General features: G+C 45.6%; 1 protein-coding gene across 1 annotated transcript in view; it reads right to left on the minus strand.

Annotated features, from left to right (window-relative positions):
* MYT1 (myelin transcription factor 1) overlaps window positions 1-23013 on the minus strand; it is a 124135-nt gene that overhangs the window by 33149 nt on the left and 67973 nt on the right. Inside the window, exons 12-17 of the mRNA XM_054980464.1 lie at window positions 22335-22540; window positions 17581-17850; window positions 14604-14758; window positions 6678-6740; window positions 6432-6500; window positions 948-1010 (exon numbers count right to left, since the gene is read on the minus strand). Coding sequence (XP_054836439.1) covers window positions 948-1010; window positions 6432-6500; window positions 6678-6740; window positions 14604-14758; window positions 17581-17850; window positions 22335-22540 — 826 coding nt within the window. The remainder of the gene's footprint in view (window positions 1-947; window positions 1011-6431; window positions 6501-6677; window positions 6741-14603; window positions 14759-17580; window positions 17851-22334; window positions 22541-23013) is intronic.

Raw genomic sequence — 23013 nt, forward strand, 5'->3', positions numbered from 1 at the left:
GACCATGAACTTTTCACAGACTCACCCCATTCACAGACCAGTTCATCGGCCCATGGTCCATCACTTCCGGGGGCCCTAGAACCGTCCCCTTCATACTCAGAGATGTCAAACTTGCAGCGAGGCTTCAGAAGGCTCTCCTCCAGCCACCCTCCAAGTTTGGCCAAGATTGCATTTCAGAGGTCCGAGTTACAGACCCCCCAAAGCGGCCACTCCAGGAAACTTCCAGTAGATACTAGGAGTCGCAAATGCCAATTGACTTGCATAGGCTTGCAGCACCAAAAAGTTGCAATGAAGCAAAATCAAACAGAAAAGGGTGGGGGAAGAGCCCCCTCACTCACCACACAGACACCTTCCCAGCAGTTGCCTAGGGAATTAATTCTTGCTCCTTACTTGCATAGCGAAGAATAGGAGCTCTCTGGTTGGCTGCCAAAGCTGCTTATCAAGTTTTTAAGGGCTAGGATTGGTATGTTCCCAGGGCTGCAGAACGTCCATCCCCTCCATTGCCTAGGGAATTAATTCTTGCTCCTTGTGTGCATAGAGAAGAATGGGAGCTCTCTGGTTGGCAGGCAGAGCTGTCTATCAAGGTTTTGAGGACTACAATTGGTGTGTTCCAAGGGCTGCAGAAGGTCTGCAGACATCCCCTCTGTTGCCTAGGGAATTGATTGATTGACGCCAGGATGTCTGGACTCATGGACCATGGACCGATGGACCGGCCCAAATGAACCAAAGTTCATGAAAAATGTGGTCCCACATACAATGTGTTTGCAAACCACGAACTGGGCCGGTCCGTGTCAAATTTAGGTCCATTTTCCGGTCCATGCCCACTTCTGTCTAGGACCTTCTTTATGCAAAGCTTTTCATGTTCTCACTTCAACTTCTCTCCCAAGAAATTTCCATCTTTCTTACCTCTGTTTCCTCTTATTCCTCCACCCACCTGTCCAACTTACCTCCTATGTGATGCATAATTTCCTGTTATGTGGCCAGAGCCATCACAGCCGGGAGTTGGGCACCTGAGACAAAACAAGAGGGAGGAGAGGACAAAATGATTTTACCTTTCAGACAAATCTAACCTAAATGACATCAACTTGGCTTTGCTCCTCTTCTGACTTCAGATTCCATATTTTCCTCCTAGCAGCAGGAGGGCAAATCAGACTGCAATTTCACCCTCATTTGTTTGCTGCAGGTGTTCAGGGACCATTCTTCTTCCTTGAAGTGATATCATTGCAATTTGTCACTTAGAATGTTTCAGCCCTCACATGAATTTCCAAACAATACCCTGTTATACTCAGCTGATCAGTCAGGACTGTAGAAGCAAGCCCAAAGTGGGATGACATCACTATTGATTCCTCCTTGGTTGTGTGAGGTGTGTGACATTGGTTGAGGCAAAAGCACTTTCCCTTGGGACTTTTGGACTCACACAGTGTGCTGCTGCAACTGGGCTGTCACCCACACAGAGCAGTCCTGTCACGTAGCTGCTTTCCACACCTGAGTCCAAATCCAAGCAGGAATGCTCTTTTGCTTCAGTGAGTCACATTTAAACCAAGCCCCATAGAAGGGAAATGCGAGAAGGTGAATGAAAACAGGCGCTGGAATGCAAAAGTCGACAGTTTCCTACCGTTATCATGAATTGAATTCTAGCCGGAATGTGAGTGGACGGCTTTTACCGAACTGTACAAAACCCGCAAAAGGAAATGGTGATGGGATATTTCCCTCCTTTTTTGGGAAATGTAACGTGGCAACAACCGGAAGAGGTTCTTGCATTCAGCAAAGGTTATATTTTGTGATGAGAATTTTGAAATCTGTTTTCTTTCTAAATGCTTTCTTTCTAATTAGGAGGATTGCCTTTTCCCATTTTCTTCTCTGTTGCAATATATGTTTCTTAAAAAAAAAAAACGCCTTGCCACGAATGCTTAGTAGTTGCTAGAATATGTCAGCACTGCACAGATGCTAATAACACACTTCACAATGAAGTTCCATCTTCTCTCCCTTAAGAGTCATCACCAGCTATGTGGCAACATGACCTTGTCTCTCAAAGTAGCTGTGTGGGCACTTTCCCTGTTTAGGAAACATATCCAACCTGTACTGCACCAGCTGCACTGGCTCCCGGTTGAATTCTGGGTCAAGTTCAAGGTGTTGGTGTTAACCTTTAAGGCCCTTAACGGACTGGGACCTGCATATCTTTTGGACTATCTCTCCCTGTATGTTCCCTGGAGGGCATTACACTCTGCAGGTCAACATCTGCTGGTGGTCCCTGGCCCCAAGAACGTTTGCTTGGCCTCAACCAGGGCCAGAGCCTTTTCTGCTCTGGCTCTGGCCTGGTGGAATGCTCACCCAGTTAAGATCCGGGCCCTGTGGGACTTACTATTCCACTGGGCGTGTAAAACGGAGATGTTCCGCCAGGCCTATGAGAGTGGTTGAGGAACTGGAGAACTATCCTGCTGGTCCCTTGCCTGTTTTGCTTTGTTCCGCTCCACTTTTTAATGATATCAGTTGATATTATTTTATGATTTTGTTATTTATTGTATTTCAAATTCTGGTTTTTATAATGTGACTCACCCTGAGCCCACTTGTGGGGAGGGCAGGATATAAATCCAATTAAATAAATAAATAAATTTCCTCTACATCCCTCTCAGAAGTACAAATGCCTTATCACATCTTTTGCAGATGGATATGAACCCATTCTACAGTCTCATCACTGGTTACCCACCAGCCATCAGGTTCAATTCAAGGTTCTGGTTATTAACTACAAAGTCTTTAGTGGATATGGGCCCTCACACCTGTAGGACTGCCTCTTCTGCTATGCTCCACTGTGACAGCTTCGCTCATCTGAGCAAAGTCTCCTAAAGATGCCCAATATGCAAATGAGTAAGATTGGCAACTGCCTGCTCATGTTAGAGATGGGCATGAACTGAAATACGAACCAAAATTAAGCACGAACCAGGCTGGTTCATGGTTCGCGAACCAGCGGTTTGTCAGATTCCATTTCTGACAAACCGCCACAAACTTTCGACTGGTTCATTTGGTTCGTTTTTTGGTTTGTCACTGCAGACAGCCTGGTGCCAATCAATCAGTTTCCTAGGCAACAGGGGACGGACTTCCTGCAGACCTTCTGCTGACCCGGAAATGAAGTTCTGCTGGCCTGGAAGTGACCTTCTGCTGACCCGGAAGTGATGATTTTCTGACCTGAATGTGACGTTTTCATGAACCAAACAAACAGGTTCGCAAACCAGGGGCAGGTTCATGAAAGTTCGTGATTCGTGAAATTTGATGAACCACAAACCACATGGTTCGGGTTTTTTCCGGTTTGTGCCCATCTCTAGTTCATGTGTGTTCCCAGAGGTAGTTACCACTTTGGTGAATGGCCTATCTTGGAAAGTAAGGAAGGTCCCCACACTTCACAGACAAACGTGTTCAGGAGAGTATTTTTTAACAGAGAGAATAGAACTGATATATAACAGAACAGTTTAGGAGGTCACTTTTACAAGGGAATAGGATTGTAATCTATTGCAATGCTTATTGTATGTATCCTTTTGATTCTACTGCATTATCCTCTACCCTAGTAACACAGTTTCTGTATTATGGTATGCCGTACTTTAGACAGGCTTCTTTTTGTTTGTTTGCATTATTTTCCATTCTTTTATAAAGGGAATAGGATTGTATGATCTATTTAAAGGTAAAGGTAGTCCCCTGTGCAAGCACCAAGTCATTACTGACCCATGGGGGGGACGTCGCATCATGACGTTTTCCTGGCAGACTTTTTTTACAGGGTGGTTTGCCATTGCCTTCCCTAGTCATCTACACTTTACCCCCAGGAAACCGGGGTACTCATTTTACCGACCTCGGAAGGATGGAAGGCTGAATCAAACTTGAGTCAGCTACTTGAACCCGGCTTCCGCCAGGATCAAACTCAGGTCATGAACAGAGCTTGGGCTGCAGTACTGCAGTTTACCACTCTGCGCTACGGGGCTCTTATGATCAGTTTATTGTATGTATTATTCTGCTTTTACTGCATTGTTTTCTACTTTTTGTAATACCATTTTTCTGCATTGTTTGACATATCTAATACTTTTTTGCATCATTTCTAAGTTTTGTAATCCTAGCCCTATTGCTTTAGATGTCTCATGCTATTTGACTGTATTGACTTACACTGTGTAATCCACCTAGAACCTCAATAAGAAAGGCAAGCTATGATAGATAGATAGATAGATAGATAGATAGATAGATAGATAGATAGATAGATAGATAGATAGATAGATAGATAGATAGATAGATAGATAGATAGATAGATAGATAGATAGATAGATGCTCTGACCTAGATAGCCCAGGTGAGCAAGATCTCAGAAGCTAAGCAGGGTAGGCCTTGGTTAGAAATTGGATGGGAGATCTCCAATGAAGACCAGAGGCAGAGACAGAGGCAGGCAATGGTAAATCACCTCTGTTAGTCTCTTGTCATGAAACACCCGCCAGGGGGCACCGTAAGTCAGCTATGACTTGAGAGCACTCTTCACCACCAGATAGATATATAAATGATGATTGGATGTCTCGTGCAGTCTGATTGAACTATTTTTTTGTATTTTGTATTCAGCCTTGAGTCTCAGCAAGAAAGGCAGGCAATACATCAAGTAAATAAAAACAGTAAAAATAAATAGAAACCCGTCATTTACAAAATGGGTCTATTTACACAATCAGTTACTCTCACCATGAACCCCTGAATTCACCTTATGATCTCATCTCCGTACATCAAGCCTGTCACATGTAACCCTCTCAGGGGTTCAGCTGCACATTTGCTTTCTTTAAGTCTGTTTTAAACAAAAAAACTTTTCTTTTGCAAATGAAACATCATTAAAATCTTCCTTCTTCAAACCCAACTCCGCCTAAAAAGATGACACGTAGCTTGAATGCAATTAGCGTGATGCAGTCGGATAGCAACTTGCCATAATATTTAAAGGACAGTTTGAGGGTTCATTAATTTATCGTTAATGTGACAAGGAGAGGGAATCCCATGTAGATTGGACTACTTTTCGATGAGAGACGCAGGGCAAGTTTCACTCCTCAAAGCAATGGTTATTTATTATTTATTTAGGATATGTTCTCCTTTGAAAACGAGCTCTTCTCCTTTGGAAAATGAAAACGAACTTGAAAGCATGGATCCGATCTTCATCCCCGCCCGCCCACAGCTAGTCAGTTATCAAGCCATCGAACAAAAAACAAAGCTGTTTTGTTATGGAAGGGAAAAAGTATATTGGCAATGTTGTAATCGGAACTCCTGAAGATCAACCAAGAGATAAGTCAGAGGAGGTAGGAGTGGGTGGGGAAAGACAGCACGATTCCGTGACAGCCAATGAAAATCTGCCTGGGCGAAATGGAATCTATGAAGGTGCTCCAAGCCCGTGTTTCCTCCCCCCAAGATTACCCATTTGGAACAACAGTTATGCTGGGAATCTACATTCTCAGAGCTTGTGCAAGACATGCCTGGACAGGTGTGAAAACTCAGAGATAGTTGTTGTTAAGAACAATTGTCTTTATAACTACTCTGATGAAAACAACTTAAAATGGGCAGAACATTCTGGCTCTCCCGTCAAGTAGTTACTACAAGAAGAATTGTAAACAGTCACAAGCGGACTTGGACATTTACTTAGGAACTTTGATGAATTTGCACAGAATTTGTATTTACTTACGCACTCTTTACTCTGGCTGTTGGCAACACAGCACACACGACAAATGTACTAAGATATTTATTGGACTGATTGTATCAACTGTACGATTTTGCGCATATGTGCATACTCTGTTGAGAGTCCCTTTTTTGAAATCCTTTGAATAAGAGCATAACAAATTTACTCCTGGGCTGAATCCACATGTACCTGCATAGTGCTAAACTGTTGGAATGCTAGCATCTTCCTGGCACGATTTCTGACGTAATTGCGCCTCGAGAGCGGCATTGTGGTGCGATGACGTCAGAAATCGCGCTAGGAAGACGCTGGCGTTCCGACAGTTTAGAGCTATGCCGATACATGTGGATTCAGCCCTGTTTACATCCCATATTGTATATATAAGCATTTGCACATTGTTTATTTAGGATTCTTTCGTTAATCGTTATAAAATTAAGCCGTTCTCTGTCTTTTTCTGGGATTGATAGTTTGCCTTTATGTTTAACACAAGTATAGGAAATATGACTTGGTATTGTTATTACATTTGAAAATAAAATATGCTGAAGTTAGTTTGGAACTATTTCGGTTAGAATTGTATCACACCTTTTGCCTTAGTTTTCACGGCTTTTTCTGCTTGGTTGGGAATCTACAGTTGGCTTCCAGGCAGATTCCCAAATGGCTTTTCGAAAAGGAAAAGGGCAGAAGGGGGGGGGGAGGAAGGAGACTGAAGCCAGAGAGCAGTAGCGAAAAGGAGACAGAGATTCGAGTGTAGCGCAAACATACTTGAGGTCAGCGGAGTGAGCAGCCATAAGATTTCTGAGGCTCTTGTCAGCAAGAGGGCAACCAGAAAGGCTGAAAAAGAAGAGATGGAATATTTGGATAAGCTAAAAAAAAAAAAATAAGGTAAGGGAGGTCAAAGAAAAGGGAAGAGGGAATAGAACCAAAGTATCCACACCATTTAAAAAAAAAAAGATTTTTTTTAAAGAGATTGTCAGAGCCTGAAAGAGTAGGGTACGTAAGGTAACTAACCTGCGGTGAGAAGCATAGTTCCCAGTGATGTGTCCGCTGCCATCACAGCCTGGGGTAGGGCAACTGAACAAAAATAATTATGGGGGAAAAAAGTGAGTGGCAAAAAAGTAAAAGAAAGAACCCAGTAAGATTCATGCATATGTAAAAAAAGTTTTTTTTTTTGAAAATATATAAAAAAAAGGAGAAGAAAATCCTTCTTCTTTAAAACTGGGGGAAAAAATTACTAATGAGCTTGTCAGGGTTTTGAGAAGTACCGTCATGTTTGCTTATGTCATCAACAAACCCCTTTTATGAAGGTGGATAGTTTCCCCAAGATTAAGCATCTAGTTATATATTTTATAACTGTTTGTCAAGCAATATACACTTGCAGTTCTCAATACAGGCTCCGTTCAGACAGAATGGAAAATCTTTTGGCCCTTTCCAGACATCGCATTCTGTGTGCTGGGAGGTCAGCAACGGCTTGTGAGTCCTCCCAATATTTGTGGCTGCCATATGGTCCGAAAGGGGCAATGTGTGGATCCTCAGGTTCGGTACACGTGAACCACAAACCTGAAAAAACAGGGTTTCACGCAGCACATACCGCGGTTGTTTGTGCATGCAAAACTTGTGCATGCTCCTTTCAGTCAATATAGCAATCACATGCATTGGTAGGATTGCAGGTAGCACACACTCCCGATACGCATGGTTGTCAGGCTCGCGCACGATCGCAAACAAATCCTGGTTTGCCCTGAAAAACGCAGCTTTCGTTGCTTTTGCTTTGACCAGGAAATTCTGTAGCAAGGGAGCATCTCTAGAGAACAAGCCAGGATGAAGCTAGAATGCTTTCATTTTTACATCACATGAAACCATAGTTATTACTAACTATGGTTAATAAGCCAGCTTCAAGCCATGGTTTCCAATCCTGGTTTGACAGACCCCTAACTAGCCATGGTTAATGGAGTGGCCTGCATTCAGACAATCACACCAAGTTCAGTTTGTTTAATTCAACTGTGGTTTTGCAATTAGGCTTGAACCAATCCACTGTCATCTAAAGGTAATAATAAAAACAATAATAATAGTAATAATAATAATGCCCTGACCTGGATAGCCCAGGTGAGCCTGATCTCATCAGATCTCAGAAGATAAGTAGGGTCAACCTTGGTTAGTAATTGGATGGGAGACCTCCAACGAAGACCAGGGTTGCAGAGGCAGGCAATGGCAAACCACCTCTGATAGCGTCTTACCACGAACACCCCAGTGGGGTCGCCATATTGGTGGTGGGCACTCCCCACCACCAAGAGTAATAATAATCTGATAGGCATCTTAAAGGCATGCTCCCCAGTAAAATAAATATGCATTTATCTTACTTCTTTATCTGCAGACAGAAGGCAGAGGCTCTGAGCTGCCAGCAACGGGATGTGTCACTGCAGTTTACTGAGTTGGGACCCTGCCTGCTCCTACTGAAAATGCAGGAGTGTCCCCTGGATACTTGCATTACTGTGTCATCATCGGTCACGGGCACTGCAGAGGCAGGTTAGCCCACCCTACAGCTGACTAGAGAGGAGCTGCCATTTAAAAAAAATCATACCATTGTCCTCCTGCTTGTTTAAGCTGGAGGCGGGGCTAAGAGATCGGAAAAAGTTTGTTGCATTAGGCAAGGCCATGGGTTAAAAATGGGGAGATGGAATTGGATAAAGAGAAAAGGGGGGATTTTTGTTCTTTCAGGGAAGATTGGAGGGGAAAACGAGTTTGGGGAAGAATTCTGCGTGGGAAGAAAAGCAGAGAGGGAAATTAATCCCTGGGGAGGGAAATGCAGTTTAGGGATATGAACTTATTGGGTAGGGAATCTGGGAAGGAAACGGATCTGTAAAGAGAGAAAATATTTTCAATAGGCAGAGAAGCAGGAATGGGTTTGATGTGCGGGGCTCAGGTAGGGTTGCCAACTCTGGGTTAGGAAATATCTGGAGATTTGGCGGAGAGGGCAGGATTTGGGGAGGGCAGAGACCTCATCAGGGTATAGTGCCACAGAATCCACCCTCCAAAGCAGCTGTTTTCTCCAGGGGCACTGATCTCTGTAGTTTGGAGATCAGTTGTAGTTCTGAAGGATCTCCAGGCTCCACCTGGAAGCTGGCAACCCTAACTCAGAGTGAAGCTTTCAGAAGCTACTTAGTGCCATCTGGCCCAGCATCCTGTTTTCAAGAGTGGTCAGCCAAATCCCTCTGGAAAACTTGTAAGCCCAGCACAACCCGCTCAACAATGAGGCGAGGCGAGTTGGCATTGCTCTTGCCCCACAAGAGTTTATGAAGCTGCAGTGGCCATATGCTGCCTGCCGCACATGCCCAGTAGGACTTTTGAACTCTCGTGAGACATGTATGGCTTCCAGTGCTGTGCTCTATCAAGCAGGTTTGAAGGCAGAAATCTTAACAGAAATAGAGTGCCACTGAATATGAAGGCTCCATTCAACTAACATGGCTGCTAACAAGCACAGATGGGGCCTGGGAAGAGATGAGAGATGTTGTGGTGGGAATGAGTGGGCAGGATCGGAGTTGTATCCCCCTTCCTCACTTTGGTGGCAGCACCTGCTGCATTGTGCATGTATGCGGGTATATTTGTGTGAATGAAGTTATAAATGGCATGAGCTAACCCAGAAACATGGGCAAAATCGACTGCTTTAGGCCTGTAGTGGGATTTGGTACTTCGCGCTCATCTGATTGGATTTTGTCCCCTTCAAGCTGCCCCCCGATAGTAGTTTACACAAGTCAACCACCCTTCTGTTTCCAAATGCCACTTGGTGGTGGTGCCAGTTGGGCATTGCATTGTGTGCTACCACATGGGCTACTGAAATACTACATTTGGGCTCGCACAGCACTGGCACAAGATGGCAGAATATGACCAGCACTGGTGTTACGGCAAAAGGGTACTGCCAGGGTAGTGCAGAAATGTTGTTTGTCAATAACGGCATTGGAGGAACGTGTGTTTCTAATCCCCCCTGTACTTTTGCAATCTGTCAAAAGGGAGTTGCTCTTTTTCATTTTTGCATTTCCCAGCTGCTCCCAAATTTGTAATTTCAAATTTGTAAAATGTTGTTATCAGACTGTTTTCCAAACTTGCAAAAACTGTCTGGCACCATTGATTTTTAAAAACACAATGACCAATTCCAAGCAGCAGTAGCAACAGCTTGCTTTCATTTTTGCACACTAGAGTGTCCAGGTTCCATCACTGGGCATTGCCAGTTGCAGATTTCAGACAGCAGAGACTGGGAATCACCTCCCTGGCGGGGAGGGCACTGCCAGGCAGAGAAAACAGCCCTAAGCTAGAGGGCTGCATGGTCTGCCTCAGAAAATGGCAGTTTTGTGTGTTCATCCACAATGGAATGTGTCGCTTGGTTCAGTTTCAGGCTTCTGAAAGCATTTATTGAGGAAAGCAATAAATGTTACAAACTTCACAAAACAAGGGTTTGTGTAATTTTATATATAAAATTATATAAATTCAGGCTTCTGACATTATTTCTAAAGGTCAGTTAGTATGCCTGTCTGTCTCTATCTGTGTCTGTCTGTCTAATCTTAAATCCTTATACTACGACCCAGGAAGTGTCCGTTTCAAAGTCCATCCTAGTCTAGAGTTCATAAAATGGACTTGGCCACGTTGCTGTGTGTTTCAGAGGACCAGACAAGAATACAGGCAGAATAACAACAGAGGAAATCTTTGCTGTTCTTCCTTCTGCTGTTAGGGAACCTGGTGGACCACTGTGGAAAACAGGATGTTGGGTTGGATAGACTATTGGTCAGATGTCATGGACAATTGAGGGAGGGAATAAGGGAGGAAGGGGGGAACAATTGTCACACATGGGAGGAGGGAGTTTTAGGAGAGGGTAAAAAATGAGGTGTGATAGAATAAGCTACCTGCCCCTGGAGCCACAAGTCCCCCTCCCCCAAGTTAAAAAAAAAACAGCTATCAAGTCAAGACCAGAAAAATCAAAGAGCAATGGGAAGAAGCCGGCGGCCAGCAGGAGGAGCTAAGGTGAGACTGAGAAGCAAAGCAGACATGGGACCACGTCACAGCTGCTCCCCTCTCGATCCACTAGAGACTCGCACATAATTGGACATTGCTGCAGATTTCTTTGGATTCGGTAAGGTCAGGCTGCCCTTAGGCCTGCTGAGGAAGCCAATTTGGCAACTGAGACGGTCTTCCTTGGGGCCAGGCGCATTTTTGCAGCTCCTTTTTCCCCTCCTTCGACTGTGGCTATGCAGGAGGAGAGGCAATAGAGCGCGATTCTCTTGCACTCCTTTTAGTGCTGATAGGTCTTAAAGATGTGCAAAAAGTTTGGGGTTCGGATCCTGCCGGTACTAATTATGGGAGATTGCCCCAGATTATGGGGGACTATGGGGTTATGGGAGATTGCCCCAGAAGTCCCCATGATTCCTCACTGAGATCCTTTTGTGGCAATCTCTCACTTCTCAGCAGGAGGAGGTTGAATAGGACACAATTCTCTTAGCTCTGACCCCAGGCGCATCTTCCTTTGGGAAATGGGAGATCAGTCGAGCATCTCCGGGTGATTGCGAGTTCTGTGGTGGGCTGTGGGTTTTGGTGAGTGCTCAAACCTGCTGGCCCCCAATGCTTCCTGGCCCTGATCTCCCTAACAACCAGGTGAGCTTCCTTACGGAAAGAGAAGACCCTTTCCACTGCATGTGTCAAAAGGAAACACTTCTTTACTTAAAGAGCAATTTACAAGTGGAATTCAGAGGACGTAGTGTTGTCCACTGGTTGAGTTGACTTTTAAAGGGGACTAGATGAATTCAGCGGGCAGAGGTCCATCAATGGCCACTAGCTAGGAAGACTAAACGGAACCTCCATGTTCAGAGGCAGTACCTACGAACACGATTGCAACAGGAGAGGCCTTGACTTCCATGCTCTGCTTGAAGGCCTTTCGAGGGCATCTGCTTGGCCGTTGTGCAAAACAAGACGGACCAGTCGTCTGATCCAGCGTAAATGCCAAGTTCTTATGCATGGGATTGTGCACCAGTGCTCAAAATTAAAATCTCCTGTTCTCAAGGGTTACATTGAGAAAAGGGCAATCTTGAGGCAATGGCTCAGGGGTCGTGCATTTCTCTTCCAACCACTTCATCCTGAGGTTAAGTGCAATAACACAGAGCTAGTCCAACCACAGGACCTCCTGAGTGGGAAGGCCAGGAGACAACCCTAGGTCAGGGCAAATTCACATTACGCTTGAAATTAACTAAGCCCCAAATAACTCCCAAGCCAGCGTCCCCATTCAGCGGTTCACAGCCTCTTCGTGTCATTGAACGCAGAAGTATCAGTACCTTTTTCTTACTGAGTTTTAAAATGTGTTTATTTTGATATCATCATACATCACCTTGAGAATTTTTTCACTGCTGGCTTCTGTGTCCTCTATAACTTAAGGGGCAATCCAGATGTCATGGGGTGAAGTTTCACATTCATCTGTAAATTTGCGAGGCTTATTCTCAAATAGCGGGGGCAACTCTCCACGTTTATTACCTTTTGTTTACCTTCTGGGAATCTTAGAATTGGAGGCTCCAGGTGGTCTCCCATCTAGGCACTTGACCAGGTCCCAACCCCCTTAGCTTCACCAGTGCAACTGAATTAGGTTTTTCCAAATGATTTCATTAGGCCCTTTTCCCTCAACATACTAGGAGCTAAACTACAAGAGACGAATTACACGAGGACGTGTACGTGAAGGGAGTCGCAATGTTAGCCGGGAAGCCGAGTTTTCAAAGACAGATCAACTCTGTCAATTTCCCCTCTCTAAAGAGCCAGCAAAGATGCTGCTTAGAGGATGTGTTTGTTTCCTCTTTGCCTCCCAGAAGGGGAAGTAAAAACTAACAGAGCCTTCAGGGAGGTGAAGAGGAAATCAACAAAAACTCTGAGCAGCATTTTTGCTGGTGTGGGGCTCAGGCAGGCTGCATTCAGTACTTCTGCCACTGGGCTGGCCTGGCCCAGCTGGGGAGGAGTCCCTGGGACCACAGGAAAAGTCCAGGTGGTCATATGGCCAGCCTGCCCCTGTATCAGCATATATTTAAAGTTAAGGTTTTTTTTGTTCAAATGGGCATCATATTATACTTACCTAAACTGAACTTAATTTGCCCACCCACTCACCCCATGTAAAGAGACCCTCCTAGAGGTCTTTGCAATCAGCTTTGATTCTCACCATCCTGAATAATTGAATATCATCTGAAAACTCCCAATTCCACCTCATTTATAAACAAACTAGTAACAAAGCCTGTTGTGGGGAAAAAATACAACGGGGTCTAGAAGGAGGAGGGTGGGCAGACGGGAATTCCCTCCTCCTCTGTCGCTGATCCCGGCCGGATGAAGGCAGGTAGGGCAGGCATGGCCACCTCCTTGGCGCCTGATCCCGGCCAAGTGAAGGGGAGGGCGGGCATTGTCACCTGCTCCGTGCCTGATCGTGGCTGGGTGAAGCAAGGGTGGGTATTGCCAACTCCTTCAGATACGATCTGAAGAAATGAGCGGTGACTCACAAAAGCTCATACCCTACCACTAATTTTGTACGTCTTATAGGTGCTACTGGACTCTTGCTCTTTTCTACTGCTATGGGCAGACTAACACGGCTACTCGTCTCGATCTATCTCGGCTGAAGAAGGCATTTTATCTGCTCGATGGGCGAAGATCCTCCTAGGACTAGCTCACAATGACCCCAGAGTTATTCAAATAATTTGGATAGCATGTATTTGGACAAATTTGGACAAATAATTTGGACAGCTGGGGTTGTGGCTTTTGAGGACAAGTGAGAGGAGTTAAAATTAAAATTGGGAGAGGCAGGCTCGTGGATTTCATAAAGGGCCTTTCTACATGTGCCCCCTTCATTTGAGAACTGTTCCATTGTATCTCAGCGTTGAATCTTGTAGCAAGATTCCCTCCGATGAGGGCCCTGTAGTCAGTTGGGAGAGAGTTCATCGAGGCAGACTCCAGATTTTGAAACATCAGGTTGGATTTCAAGTTGAGTTTTAGATTCTGATTGAGCCCATCCATTTGGGAACGGCTTGCAGATTACAGAATGTGTGTGTGTGTGTGTGTGTGTGTGTGAGAGTGTGTGTGTGTGTGTATGAGTGTGAGTGTGTGTGAAAGAGTGAGCACATGTGTTGATGATCTCACTTGGAATTTCACATTTTAGTAACATTGGAGCAACTCCCCCAACCACATTTTAAAAATCCAACTCTCCAATTTCTCTATCGCCAAGCAGCCAATATTATCAGGAAACATTTTCAACATACGCCAATATTCTAACAAGAGCTACAATTAATTTGGGGGATGACATGCAGATTCCACGTGGAAAACCTACATCTTGAAATCTGAATTTGCTATTTTGCGTTGCTTACGCATGCAAAAAAGCTCCCTCAGACCCCACCCTATTATCCACTCCCATCAGCCACACAGTGCTCAGGGAAGAGTGATATTGCAGGTTATAGGATGTTTTGAACAAAGTGGAACATTTCCAAAATATAGCGCAGAGGAAAATAGCACGATACTTTGTAAACAAGGAAGCGATACATTTGGCAAAAGATCCTTCCATTTCAGCACAGCATTGGGAAGACTAGCCAGAGTTTGAAAATAAATAAACAGAAGCAAATTATGCTTTTTAAAGGAATCCTAAAATTCTGGGGAGCCCCACCCCCACCTTAATCACAGCACAGTTACAGGATACCATATGGAGCGGCATTTCCTCTCCGCAATCAGGAATAGCCAAAACGTGAGGTTTTTCTTTAAAGCATTCGATTGGAAGGGTTTGGATTAAATAAGACCTTTGCTGTTTGAAACATCATCGAACCACAATTCCATCCCCCCCTCCAAGAATCCCCTCTTCACCCACTGAGCAAATCCCCTCTCCATGTCCTGCCTCTTCCAAAACAGGTTGCTATCTGGTTTCCTCTCTTAAGCGGCCAGACTTACGTGAGCAGTTCTTTCTTGATCTCCTTGGAAAGAAACTTAAGCTTGAAGTTGGTTAAGGTGATCTCCCCAGGGTATTTCCTCTCTTCAAAATTCTCTTCGGGTGCTTCCTGGTCATCTGCTTCGGAAGAAGCAAAAGATCGGACTGCAGGCTCCGACTGCAAGAAAGCAGCAAAAGTTGTGTCTGGGTGACTCTCTTGTGGGTTCAGCTGGGCCCTGGAGCCTTTTCAAGGAGTCGCTATTAAACAGGAATTGAACCGGGCTCCCTACTATACACTGGCTCCCTAGTCTATGTATTCTCAGGACTCTCAGCTAGAGGAGAACTGAATCCAAGAGGCCCACTTGGCAATATGTGATCTTCCGGTCCCAAGAAATTGGGTGGTCTGCAAATGTCTAAAGAATACCAGAGGATGCCCCCTTGGTAAAAAAAAAATGCCACAACTTCACTCAATTGCAAAAATCAACAGCACTCCCTAAAAAAAGAACAAAAATCTTTCCCAGCTGTTGCCCTGCTGTTAGAACTGATGAGTTTCTCAATCAGAGCAACTAGTCCTCGACTAGAGCTAGAGCCTTCTTGGCCCTGGAGCCTTAAGACCAGGGGTCATTTCGTAGAAAAAGAGCTGAAGGAACTCATTAGCATAACTCATTAGCATATGCCACATCCCTCGACATCACCAGAAGTGTGTCATTAGCATAACTTATTTGCATATGCCACACCCCCTGGCGTCACCTATCCTGGCTGTTTTGGACCCGATCCTGGCCATTCAGGGCCGAAATTGGGCCCAAAATGGCAAAAAGGGGCTGAAAATGGCCGAAAAGGGGCCCAAAATGGTTAGGATTGGGCCACTTCTGAGCGAGAGAGTCATCCACCACCTGTCAGAGGCCCGATCTGAACGGTTCGGCCCCAATTCAGGCTGAAATGGGCCCCAAATGGCTGAGAGTCAGGTGGGCGGTGCCACCTGTCATGTGACCTCTTCAGGGAACTGCCGGAACTGTGTTCCGGCACATTCCCCCTCAAAATGGGCCCTGGTTAAGACAGAGCTGTTCTGCCGGGCTTATGGCTGAGGACAGCAACGCTTACCACCGTATCCATCCCCATTGTCCGTTCCCTGATAGAGGGAGAATGTACGTTGCTTTAATACCATCTATAGTGGCAGTTTGTATTATTTTAACGGTTTCTGCCTTGCTTAACTATTTTAATGGTAATTATTTCTATATCTAGTTATGTAATTTAACTATGCTGCTGGAATTGTTTTAGAATGTTGTACACCGCCTTGAGCCTCGTTACGGGAGAGGGCAGTTTAGAAATCTAATTAAATAAATAAATAAAATAGTTCTTGTAGGCAGGGGGAGATCATATGCCGGGGAGGGCAGGGGGAATACTGTATTATATGGTTTCCCTGATGGGCACCAGATTACTGATCTTTAGCCCATCACCCTTCTGCCAGAATAGAGCATTCTTCTGCCTTCAAGGTACCTGATCACCTAACAATGAATGAAAAGACCATAGGCTAGGTTGTTATTTTCTTTGACAAGGTGTGGAGAGTGATCCACCCTAAGCCGGTATCAGGCACTCCCAGCCACAGCTGCTACTCGACCCTCCAGAAGCCAGGTGAGTCCAAATAAAACCCAAAAGTACAAATCTGAGCTTTCGAGGGGCTATAGACTTACACGATACGCTTCCCTGCTGGATCAGAAGTATTCCAAATCAATGGTGTTTATTTATTTATTAAAACATTTCTATTTTGCCTTTTCACGAAGCTCAAGGTAGCTTACAATAATAGTTAAAAAGACATTTCCAATAATAACCAAAATAAAACAAAAAACCCAAAGTCTCTTCCTCCCTTTCCCCTCAAAAGATGCCTGCCAATCACACCTCCTCAATAGCCCTGGCAAACAAGCAAGGCTTGCAGGGCCTCCTGAATATCTCCAAGGATGGGCCCCCCCTCATGTCCTCAGGAGCCCATTCCACACAGCAGGAGCCATGATGGAGAAGGCCTGGGCTCTGGTCGATGCCCGGTAGGCCACCCCCTATGTGGTAGGGCAGCCAACAAATGGCTATTCGAGTAGCCAGGGCTTTTTTTCTGGGAAAAGAGGTGGTGGAACTCAGTGGGTTGCCAGCACAGGGGGCAACTCCTGGTGGGAGGTGGTGTGCCTGGTACCACGTGCGCATGCGCAAAGTGTGTGCGCACTTCTGGGACTGCGCAGTGATGTCACTTTAGGTCAGCTGGAACAAGGGGGGGGAGTTTTTTAAAGTTTAAATCGCCCTCTGAGAAAATGTTCACATGGCCAATGGCCCCGCCCCCTGATCTCCAGACAGAGGGGAGTTTAGATCGCCCTCCAACAGTGATCTAAACTCCCCTCTGTCTGGAGATCAGGGGCCGGGGTCACTGGCCATGTGAACATTTTCAAGAGGTGCCAGAACTCCATTCTACCGTGTTTTGGCTGAAAAAAAGCCCTGCGAGTAGCAGAGGTATCTCTCATGAACACGCCCCCAGTGACCCTTGCTTCATGCCCAGAAGATGGCAAAACACCTATAATACAAAGGGCTCTCAAGCCCCCAGCTGGGGTGGGAAATCCCCTGCCCCAAGCTCCCATCATCCATTAAAAAAAACTTGCTGGCGCTGTGAGCGTGATGACATCTTCTGATGAAAACCCCAGTAGTAGCTTTAGGAATTGTTGGCAACACTATGGTTTTACACTAGAGTTTCCAGCAATTCCTAGAGCTACTGCCATTGCTTCTCGGTTTCACCTGGAAGTGACATCATCACTCTCATGATGCCAGCCCCCTACCGTATCCCCACCCCCAACCCTCTCACTCATTGGTAGGCATCACCTAGCAACCCTAATAGTACTGCCATCTTGTCCTTTTGAGGAATGCCTTCCTGACAGATCTATGAGCTGCTGCTATAATTTAGGTAAATGAAACCGAACCTCAGATTTGCACTGGTCATCTTCCTCACCCCCCATAACAGGTTACCTCTTCTGGTTCCTCTTCCCGCTGCCGATTTGGTTTGGTGTAGTCAATGGGGCCGTCCCATTCATCCTGCCGGGACGTGTGGCTGGACTGGGGTGAGGTCATGGTGCTGCTTGTGGCACTGGTGCTGTTTTGGCGTTGGGAGACATCCGGGGATTTGATGCTGGGGCTACTGCTGCAGCTGCTGCTGCTGGGGAAGGCGCTCTCGCGTTTGCGGTGCTTGTTCATGCTTAAGTCCAAAGTCCCATTTTCATCCACTTCAATGTCCATTGACTGAAATGAATGAAGTTACAGCTTTGAGTACTTGTCTGACATCACTGTATTCAGTTTCCATGATGGAGTGACCGGATCTCTTGGCACAGCAATGTGGTACTCTTATCGCTCTCTGGCCATTTCCCCACATCCTTATAGGGATGTCCCACTCACGGAACGCTGGCGGCTTTCCCCCATGAATCCAGATGTCTCCTTTTGCGAAATGGTTGCAGTCTGTTAGTTTTATGTTTTTTCGGCACCTTTTCTGGGACCGCACTTTTTCCCGGTCCCAGAAAAGGCACCAAAACCCCAGAAACCTAGCAGCCTGCAACCGTTTAGCAAGCAGAGGTGGCGCAGCATTCTCTGAGTGGGACATCCTTATAAGGACGTGTGGAAATGGCCATTTTCCCTGTGGCATGCTGGACTGTGCAGATTTTCTTATTTTTACTGACTACTAAAGGGTGGCTGAGCAGACACACCAGCATGTTGCTCTTGCTTTTACTGTCTTTAAGGTAAGTGTCTGTGTTGAGCTTTGAACTTTGGTAAGTTACAGTTATTTTTACTTCATTTACAGTGTGCCTTTCTCCCCGAGACAGAAGGTGGATTTCAAAATGTAAAAATTCAATTCAAAGACCTCCAACAAACAATGCAGTAGGACTCGGATTACAGAACTGAAAGACAATGCAAACAAAAAAGAGTCTAAGCCAATAAAAACTGTCGAAGGCAGTGGTTCCCAGCCTTTTCGGTATAACGACCTACCAATCCAAATTTAGTTGTTCGGTGGTCCCACTTTTAAAAACAGAGCATGCACATATCAATAAAAACGCAGAAGCCTAGGACCCATGTTTGCAGACTTTGCAACCCATTTTTGGGTTGGGAGCCATAGGCTGGGGGATGCTGATTTAAGGACTGCAATGGCATAATGCAGAAGGCAGTCAGCAAAGGCAGAAGACAAGACAGTCAAAGGAAGGTGATACGTACTATAAACACTGCAATAGACTACCATCCTGCCCCTTATAAAAGCAACCACCTGAGCTATAGTTCAGTGTTGGGATGTACTCTCTCCTGCTTTGTGGTTGGAGACTTGATTCAGTGACTTTTTGGTATAGATATTTGCTGGACCCTTGCGTGATTGCCTGCAGGACTCTTCAGGGCCATTGGAGGCTCACAGACCTTGGAGGACGGAAGACACCAACTGTACAAACTAGGGCCACCATCCAAGACAGCGCACCGCATCAGATCCTCCCATATTTTCCTCCTCTGTGTTTCTCTGTTTGCGAAAACAGGCTAACCTGAAGGCCTTCCTCACATCCTCAGGGAAAGCATCCTAAAGGCCCAGAGCTGGTGCTAAGAAAGAATAAGTCCAAACAGTGGCCAACCAAATACTTTGAAAAAGGACTCCAACTAGGATTGCTAACCTCAGATTAAAGAGATCAGTTCCTGGGGCTGAAATGGCAGCTTTGGGGGGTGGACTCAATGGCATCCCATCTCTGCTGAGTTCCCTCCCCTCCATAAACTTCATCCTCTCCAGGCTCTGCCCCCAAGTCTCTAGGAATTTCCCAACCTGGAGTTGGTAACATGGTTATTATTTGCTTAAATGAGCCCTGGGAATCAACTAAGGTTCACAGAGGGCATTGGTGGCATGGGGAGTTCTTATTTATTTTATCATAGACTTCATTAATACTCTAGCTTTCTTGCAGTCTGAAGACAGATTCCACTTAAAAACAGGGCTTTTTTTCAGCTGGAATGCGGGGGAACGGAGTTCCGGAACCTCTTGAAAATGGTCACATGGCTGGTGGCCCCGCCCCCTGATCTCCAGACAGAGGGGAGTTTAGATTGACCTTTGCGCTGCTGAACAGCGCGGAGGGCAATCTAAACTCCCCTCTGTCTGGAGATCAGGGGGCGGGGGCAACAGCCATGTGACCATTTTCTCCGAGGGCAACCCACTGAGTTCCACCACCTCTTTCCCCAGAAAAAAAGCCCTGCCGAAAAACAATGCATAATGAATGTCAATGTATACTGAAAGATGGTATTGTTTGCAGAACTGGATGGCTTTGCTTTAATTATATTGTTCACCAGGTTGACCGGCTCTTGCAAACTGCTTTGAAATCACCAAGGGTGGTGGAGGAAAAATGGGCTATAAATATTTTAATAAATAAAATATATGTCCATATGGAGATACTGTAAAAAATGATGAAAGGATAAGACACAAATGCAGCAGAAGTATCCTTTAAAAAAATCCCCTAAGAGATGTTTTATCTTCTAGTCGAGGCTTGAATATGTTTATCTCCTAATTGGCTCTCCATAAACATGATTTTATTTTTAATTTTATAATAGTATCTGGCCAGGTCTGTTTGTCGCATACTTTTCTTGGCCAAAAGTCGATACCCACCTTTGCATGGAAACTTAAGTAAATATTAAAAATGTTTTGAACCCCCTTCCTCCACCAATACATCCTGTCACCCTATAATAACAGCAAATGACCTGGGGAATATTTGTTTTATTCTGCCTTCAAAATATCCAGTAATTTTAAGAATGATGATGATGGAGAGTGCCCTGAAGTCATAGCTGACGGCTGACCTGGTGGGGTTTTCATGGCAACAAACTAACCAAGGTGGTTTGCCATTGCCTGCAACCCTGGTCTTTGGTGGAGGTCTCCCATCCAGGGGTTTTTTTCTGGGAAAAGAGGTGGTGGACCTCAGTGGTGGAACTCAGGACCGCACAATGACGTCACTTTGGGTCAGCTGGAACAAGGAGGGAGTTTTTTAAAATTTAAATCACCCTTGGCAAAAATGGTCACATGGCCAGTGGCCCCGCCCCCTGATTTCCAGACAGAGAGGAGTTTAGATTGCCCTCTGCGCTGCACGGCGTGGAGGTCAATCTAAACTCCCCTCTGTCTGGAGATCAGGAGGCGGGGCCACTGGCCATGTGACCATTTTCAAGAGGTGCCGGAACTCCGTCCACCGTGTTCCTGCTGAAAAAAAGCCCTGCTCCCATCCAGTTACTAACCAAGGATGACCTTGATGTGATGAGATCAGGCTCACCTGGGCTATCCAGCCAGGGCAATTTTAAGGATAGGACCCTTAAAATTAGTGCTGGAGAAGTGCTTGAGGCATTTCCTAAAGGCCTGTGCATAACCAGTGGAATTGGTACCTTCTCCTTTTTGAATAGCAGTTAATCAAGTCATGTCACAAATTGCTTTTGACACGCTCCCCCTCCGCTAAAAAGCGCTTTGCCATGTAGAGTTGAGGCAGAGGTAGGGAGAAGGGGGGGGCACTCCTAAGCTGTCTTGGGTTAGCAGAAATAGTTGCCCAGTTTTTTGGATTTTGGTTCACTTTGCTGATCTTCACCAATAGATACTTTCTTGCTATGGCAATTCCAACCCAGCAACTTTCTGTGTGGAAGTCTCCTATTGTACATTAAAAAGGGTAGAGTTTTTCTCTCTCTTTAAATAAATGGTTGGCCTGGCCTGGATAGCCCAGGCAAGCTCAATATTGTCAGATCTCAGAAGCTAAGCAGGGTTGGCCTGGGTTAGTAATTGGATGCGAGATCTCCATCAGACATCAGAGTTGCAGAGGCAGGCCATGGCAAACCACCTGTTAGTTGCTTGCCCTGAAAACCCCAGTGTGTGTGTGTGGGGGGGGGGTCGCCATATGTCAGCTATGACCTGATGGCATTCTCCACCAAATGAATGGAAGGGAAGTCCTCTTGTTTGTGAAAGCACATACATTCCTATTGGAGGTGATGTTTGCGGGATAGCTGGAGGCAGGCAACAGTCCTTAAGAGATTTGAAAGTCCCTCATAAGATCTGAAAGTGCCTTGAAAGTTGCTCTGATTTTTATAGAGCACACACATTATCTTATGTCACAAGAGATTAATTAATGCTTGTTTTTTTTTTACAGTGCCACAAGACTCCTACTTTTTTGTCCCATTGTTAATACCAGTCAAATGGGTTTCGCTGGTTTATGAAACAATACAAAGAACCTGCCAAACCTGTTTACCTTATGCTATGATGCAAAGAACCTACCAAACTTGCTACAAGACATTAATTATTTTTTACAGTGCCACAAGACTCCTTTTGGTCCCACAGTTAGCACCCGTCAAATAGTTTTCACTGGTTTATGAAACAATGCAAAGAACCTCACAAATCTGTTTACCAGAAACAAAAATGAATGGAGCATACACACCACACAACCAATGATTTCAAACTGTCTTAAACACTCTGCGTAACGAGAGAGATAAATCAATTTCAGCCTTATAAAAACGGCAGAATTTTAACCTTCCATCGTCTGTCATGGTAGCAATCCAGTTCTGATACACACACCTGCTGTTGTCATATTTAGTGCGGCCCCAAGTGCTCCAATAGCAGTCAAAAGGATTGACAGAGATAGAAATGGCTATTTTCACCGCTGTGTTCTGTAATTTGTGTTTGGGGAGCATAGAAATCACGAAGCTGGTCACCTCCCCGCCCCAGTCTCAAATAAGATGACCCAGTTCATCCTGACCTTGCTGGGGAGATCTTGTTGCTTGGTGCTGAGATTTTCAGGCATTTCCCAGCAGCGAGTGGAGAGGTTCAAGATGGCAGTGGCCGCCATGTGCGCAGCCTCAGCATCGTGGGAGTAGTCGAAGCCTGTGGACGAAGACGAAGTGCTCTTCACGTAACTGCTCGAGGGACTGTGGCCGGGGGAAGAGGCCTTTGGAAAAGGTTTGGCTGCAAAAAGGGAGCAACACAGGCGGGTGACACATGGTGGTGGCACAAATGGACCATTTGCAAGTAACTCAAACCCCTTGAATTCGAACACAGAGCCAGGGGCATTGTTTCAGATTTCAATCTGAAGTGGGGGGTAGATAGGAAACAGGCCCAGCGAGGTCTAAAGGCCCCCTCTCACAGACATTCATGGTTAAATGGCAAAGAGAAGCCATAGGTTTGAGGAATGATTCCTATAGAATTGTAATTACATAGGACAAAGTTGCCACCACCCACACTCCTTTTCCTTTGAAGCAGGGCTCATTTCGAGGAAGAATGCACAGGAACGCAGTTCCGGCAGTTCCCCAAAGAGGTCACATGTCAGGTGGCCCCACCCACCTGACTCTCGGCCATTTTGGGCTCATTTCAGCCTGGATTGGGGCTGAAATGGCCCGGATCGGGCCTCTGACGGGTAGTGGATCACTCTCCCACTCAGC

This window comes from Eublepharis macularius, chromosome 5 (assembly GCF_028583425.1).
Source record: "Eublepharis macularius isolate TG4126 chromosome 5, MPM_Emac_v1.0, whole genome shotgun sequence".
Classification (NCBI taxonomy): Eukaryota; Metazoa; Chordata; class Lepidosauria; order Squamata; family Eublepharidae; genus Eublepharis; species Eublepharis macularius.